The following is a 6,515-nucleotide window of genomic DNA, read 5'->3' as shown; positions in this document are numbered from 1 at the left end:
TTGGAAGGCCTCCTCCACGTCGGCCATTTTGGGCGTGGGGTTGTTGCGCAGCAGAGCGTACATGGACATGACGATACCCGGCGTGCAGAACCCACACTGAGAACCATGAGCCTTCGCTATACGCTCCTGCACACACACACACACACACACACACTCACTTTAAATACTTTAATTGAAAACCACTAATTAAACTTTAATACATATGATACCCAAAGATGCACAAATATACATAAAAAACGAGGTCTGCTTACTTATTGCGTGTGTGTGTGTGTGTGTGTGTGTGTGTGTGCGCGCGTGTTACCTGGACAGGATGTAGTTTTCGTGCCACACTGCCGATTCCCTCCACAGTCGTCACGGCAACCAGGTGGAGCGAGCAGAGAGGAGCCAGACAGGCGTTGACCGAATAATGACTGGAGAGAGTTAAAGAGTCTGTCTGTCTGTCTAGTGTTGTAATGAGTTACTCAGTAATATTGTTACTTTCTCCAGTAATGAGAAATGTAATGAATACTGTTTCTATTTCAGTGTTAATATTTCAGTTTGAAGTTGAATTATCCCCCAATCTCAGCATCTGTTTTCCTCGTTATTTGCTTTATTCACACGGCGGCCATCTTTTCATTCATGTAAACAGTGAAGCAGATTTAAACAGATCCAAACTCGACTGGTCAATTATCATTTAATATTGTTAGATGAGCAGAAGTGGAGAAGATCCGAGACTGCAACTATAATGCTGATTCATAAGGCTAGCTAATGTTAGCAGTTAGCTACATTAGATTTATGTCCAACCAAATAGTTCCATAATATAAGCTAATGTTAGCAGCTATGTTAGCTTTATCTCCAAGCCACTATATGTTAGCTAATGTTAGCAGTCAGCTACATTAGATCTAATTCTTAACTGTCAGCATGAATAGCCTTTATCCTCAGTAGAAACATGCTAACATTATGTTTCATATCTTTAGTGGCACTTCTTTGACTGTCAAACTGCTGTTAGCTGTGTCTGTTAGCTAACGTGTTTAAAACTAGTTGTTGGTTACAACTTTACACACTTTGACCTGGTTGGTTTAGAACTAAAGCTAACATAGCTGACTGCTAACATTAGCTAACATTTAGCTAATGCTATGGATCAACATCATGGATTTTCCTTCAGTCCAGTTGCTGTAGTCTTTGATTTGGATGTTTGCGGGTCATTTGGCCTCCGGCTCGGCTCGTCTCTTGGTTAGGACGAATTTGTATCTCATCGTTGTCGGGTGAAAACCTTGAAATCCTTTTGAGATAAACAGCTTGTTTTTAGCTTGGCCACCAGACATTTGTTTGAGCTTCAGAAACAGGTTTCGATAAGCACAAGAGAACAGAGAATTTTTCAGCCCATAGACGAGCTTCAGCTTAAGTTAAATCATGAAAATCAACAAATACGCCCACACACACACACACACACACACACACACACACTGAAAGGATACAGCAGTTGTTGTGTGTGTGTCTGGTATCTGGACAGCATGACTGTACAGGCTCCACAGCCGCCCTCTGCACAGCCCAGCTTTGTTCCTGTCAGACCCACTGCACACACACACACACACACACACACACACACCGTCAGGGAACAATTGGACTCATAGGAATGTGTGTGTGTGTGTCCAGTTGTCTAATAATACAGTGAGTTCACAGAAACATTGACAGTGATGCGTGATCGTCTGCAGAGTTTTGTATCTTCTGTTTAACCTGCAGCGTTTTATTCACGTTCAGCACGTTCTCTCTGAAACCACCTGACATATCCCATGATGCATTTCTCTCAATCTAAAACCTTACTGAGGTTGAACTGTGACCCAAACGGTGTAAAAAATGACGAGTTTCAATCCAAAATACGCAACAGTTGAAATACAAAAAGACCCTGTCTTATGAAATCACTGAAAGTACGGACTGAAGCCATCAAACAAACTCTTTGATGACTTCATCATTCAGTATCTCTTAAATCTACAACACCAACACCAACACAACCCAACACCAACACAACATCAACACAATACCAACAAAACACACAGTGTATTTCCAATGGTGACCTCATGCTGCAGCAGTCGGCAGAAATAAAAAGCACATTTTGTATTATAGTGTTAATGTGGCTATGACATTTCCTCTTCCTAACAAAACTTCTTTTTTTTCCCCTGACCATATACATGTTGATGAATCATCAAATTATGAAACTCAAAATTACAAACTAAGCATTTCTGAACACTCTCTATGTCCCCCAACTTCCTGTTTCAACCACAAATGTGTGGAATTACAGAAGCAAGACGGCATCGAAACACAAGACTTTACAGGACAACGGAAACTTCTGAGAGACTTCAACAGACCGGATCCAACAGGTTTCACAGCTAGCTGCAGCTAGCACTACTGCTGTGATGAATGTAGACGCTAACTCTTCACATCACATGCTGCTGTACAAATCAAGGAGTAAGCACTGGGTTAATACGTCAAACAGCAGCATGACGTGTGTGTGTGTGTGTGTGTGTGTGTGTATTTAACCCTTCTTGGGTTAGGCTTTTCTGTTGGTTGTGAAACAGGAAAACTGATGGCTTTCACAACCAACACACAACAGGGACAAAGTCCTTGAGAGAAAGAGAGAGAGAGAGAGAGGAGAGGGAGAGTGTGTGTGTGTGTGTGAGTGAAAGAGAGAGTACAATTTACTTATAAAGATCAACGATTAAGCGCTTTAACTTTTAAAACATCAGAGAGCAGCATGAAGCGCGTGTGTGTGTGTGTGCGTGTGTGTGTGTGTGTGTGTGTGTGTGTGTGTGTGATCCTACATTTCCTCCTCAGGTATGTCAGCAGTGTCATTTCAGGATCAGGATTCTTCTCCACAATCTGCAGAAAAATCAGAGTTTCTGATAAATCTACTGAAAATTAAAGTGTCTGACTGCTCTGGTTACAGGTTCAGCATTATTATTATTATTCATTATTACAACACAACAGCAAAACTGTCATAAATACAAAATATCAGCTGTGTCTTGATAATTTCATAGCGGGGAAATGAAGTAATTTAAGTTTAACAGTTAGAGCAGCCTCAGCAGGCATGGAGATGATATTTTCATCTCCTATATTGTCAATACAATATTTCTATAATATTCTTATAGGGAATTATAATGTGGGATATTATAGTGAATGTCACTATAACCTCACTATTGAGTATCACAGAATCTTCATTTAGGAATAATACCTGGAAAATGATGGTGGTAAGGACAGTATAAATTCATCATAGAGTACCATAAACACAATATGTCACTATGGGAATATTATAGAGATATTATGGGAACTAAAAATACTTTAACATACAATAAGGTTACTATAAACTCACTAAAGAGCACCAGGTACAGAATCCCCTTACAGAAAAACCACATGAATTTCACAAGTGGAAAATCCCATTTGAAACGCATGGCATCACATGGGCAGTCTGTGGAACACATGCTTGGCACATGTGAAATATGAGGTTTTGGAACATTTTCAGGTGCTCCACATGTTATAACATGTGATAACATTTCACATGTGAAATTCATGTGTTTCTTCTGATCAAAGCCTATAGGAATATTACGGGAATATTCCAGTGATATGGTCAGTGTAAACTCACTATTGAATACCACAGAGACACTTTCAGTTCCTAAATCAATATTACAGAAGATAAAAATACTATAAAGTGTGATAAGGTCACTACAAACTCACTATAGAGGACCATATGATCCTAAAGGAATATTATATAAGGTAAAAATACTATAAAGTACAATAAAGTCACTATAATCTCACTATTCAGTCCCTATAAGAATATTATAAAAGATAAAAATACCATTAAGTATGGTAAGGGTGCAGTAAAACATGCATTTTTATTTGCTGCTATTGAGACACATTCAAAATGTATGCATGCAATGATGCTGTATTATTTCAGTCCAGTTAATGTTGCTTGGGATGTACAAGGCAGTTTAGGCAGTTTGGAAGGCAGACAGGCGCGTGCTGCTGATGTTGTGAGCTCGCGCTGGTTTTCAGTTTGCAGTTACCGGCAGAAGCAACGGACCTACTTTTGTACATATTATTATTTTTCAGGTGAGTCAAGTGTCACCGAGCAGCTACATGTATCCATAGTAATGTAGACAAGCTAACCAAACCATTATTCCTGTTCTTGGTTGCCATTTATGTGTTTTTATGGTCAGCTAACGTTAGCTGAATAACCGTTCTTTAGCTAGGTTAGCGTTAGCGCGCTACCGCGGCTAGCGAACGAGTGCGAATCATATTTGCATTTGGAACGACATTTGTAGTCAAATATGAAGGTGGGTTGACTTCCAGGCATGTATTGTTTGTTTGGCGATATGTGTTTTGTGCTGTTCAATTATTTTAACTTACTAAAAAGGAGCCAAAAATTCGTTTTGTAGCTTAAGCTAACGTCACATCAGCAGCAGACCGTCGCCATGGTAACGGCGTATAAGGCAGTGACGTTGGTTGTGAGTTTTTATGAATGAAAGTGCAGTCTTTAATGATTATTTGACAACCGTCCGACCGATATATCGATCTAATATGAATATGGTGATATGAGACTGGATATGGTCTGGGATTTGTTATGGTATTATGGTGATAGAGCTTAAATATTGTCTTTTCCTGCCCTTAAAGGCTGCATTACAGTAAAGTGATCAAATTTTATGAATTTATTCAACTGAGCTGAGTGAAATTAACAAGCCTCTCTACCGGCTTGATCATCATATCCACATTACTAATAATAATTTCTCCGAATTTTCTTCTGGACTAGTGCCATCATTCCATGTGGCAAGCGGGCGGATGAAAGTGGGGGGTGTGGGCCAGTCTTGGGCTACAGTAGTTTTGTTATCTGGGTCAACATAGTAGACACTTTTTGTATTGTTTATCTTCATAGTTTTTATAGTGCTATATTGATCTATATTGCCTTATATCTTTTTGCACGATTTTTATTTTTATTTATCTCATTTCTATTACCTTATTACCTTCCTGTACTTTGCTCTGCCATTGTACTGTGCATGGGGTCAATAAAGTGCAATCTTAATCTTAAAGGGACTATTTTAGTGAAGTTCCTGGTTATCTTGCCTATTTCAAAACGTATAGAAGCATACATTCATGACTGGTTTCATAGTCTATAAAGTCATAAATTCATGAATTTATGCTTCCATGCATTTTGGAAGAAAAGAAAAAAGAATAAAAACTAACGTTTGTGTCATTTTCCTGTAATATACCACAGGAAGTACCACAAGAATACCACAGATTAGTACCACAGGAAAAGTAGCTGGTGCCAAGCTGGTGCCGAGCCGGTCTGTCAACTTGATGTATCTGGCCCAGCTGATGACCATGTGATTACGTAAGCCTGCTGACCAATTTAGCACCAACTGAACCTTTTTTTTTCCTTTCTTGGTTGCAACTATAGTACATTCAGTTCATTCCTAATGACAATAGATAGTGAGGTTAAAAAGCATCAGTATAAGTCTGAGGCCCCATGAGCTGGTCCCCAGCAAAAACCAGCAAAGTCACCAACAGCTGGTCAACCAACAACCATCAAAACACTTCTGGAAACATACCATAAGCTGGTCAAGTAACTGACCATCATAAGCTGGTCATCATAAGATGGTCACCAGCTTGACCATCTTATGATGGTAAGCTGGTTTAGACCCTATAAAAATATAAAAGATAAAAATACCATTAAGTATGATAAAGTCACTATAACTATATCGAGTTCCATAAACACACTTTAGGTCCTTATAGGAATATTATAGTGATATTACAGATGGTAAACATACCATAAAGAATGATAAAATCACAATAAATTCACTATTTAGTCCCTTTAGTAATATTATACAAGATAAAAAAAAATACCATTAAGTACTATAAGGTTACTATCCCTACAGGAATATTATAAGAAATGATAGGAATACTTCAGAATATTACAGTGATTTCCTGCAGGTAGACAGTAGTTTCTCCATTATAAACTCCAGCTGGAATTCATTTTAATATGACCACACTGTTAACTGTTAATTACCTTCTTCCCATTAACGAAGAAGATGAGTTCGTCGGTCCCGGTCCCGGTGTCGGTCCCGGCCATTTCCTTCATATTCCCATTTCTCTCCATGTTTCAGATCCGTCTGTCATCCGCTGCTTCCACTACAGTCTCTATCTCTGTCTTTGTTATGTCTCTCTCTCTCAGTTCAGTCTCTTTCTCTTTCTATCTCACTCTCTCACTCATTATGTCTAAATGTAAATACAAAGTGTCTCTCTGTTCAAAGTCTACCTCTCTCTCTCTCAGTCCAGTCTCTTCTCTCTGTCTGTCTCTCTCTCTGCCTCAGTTCAGAGTCTCTCTCTCTCTCTCTTTCTTTCTCAGTCCAGTCTCCTCTCTCTGTCTGTCTCTCTCTCTGCCTCAGTTCAGAGTCTATCTCTCTCTCTCTCTTTCTCAGTCCAGTCTCCTCTCTCTGTCTGTCTCTCTCTCTGCCTCAGTTCAGAGTCTATCTCTCTCTCTCTCTCTC

The 6,515-nt window shown here is 39.3% G+C and overlaps 1 protein-coding gene across 1 annotated transcript in view; it reads right to left on the bottom strand.

The window, feature by feature from the left end:
• LOC139921668 (xanthine dehydrogenase/oxidase) overlaps positions 1-6,124 on the bottom strand; it is a gene marked incomplete at its 3' end in the record, with an annotated part of 32,686 nt that extends 26,562 nt beyond the window's left edge. The window contains 5 exon segments of the mRNA XM_078282433.1: positions 1-126; positions 302-410; positions 1,458-1,554; positions 2,799-2,856; positions 6,035-6,124. The exon segment at positions 1-126 is cut by the window's left edge and continues 1 nt beyond it. Coding sequence (XP_078138559.1) covers positions 1-126; positions 302-410; positions 1,458-1,554; positions 2,799-2,856; positions 6,035-6,124 — 480 coding nt within the window.
• Positions 6,125-6,515: the final 391 nt, after the last annotated feature.

This window comes from Centroberyx gerrardi, unplaced genomic scaffold (genome assembly GCF_048128805.1).
Source record: "Centroberyx gerrardi isolate f3 unplaced genomic scaffold, fCenGer3.hap1.cur.20231027 Scaffold_466, whole genome shotgun sequence".
In the NCBI taxonomy this organism is placed as follows: Eukaryota; Metazoa; Chordata; class Actinopteri; order Beryciformes; family Berycidae; genus Centroberyx; species Centroberyx gerrardi.
Note: the sequence above shows the minus strand (reverse complement) of the source record. Positions and strands in the feature narration are given on the sequence as shown.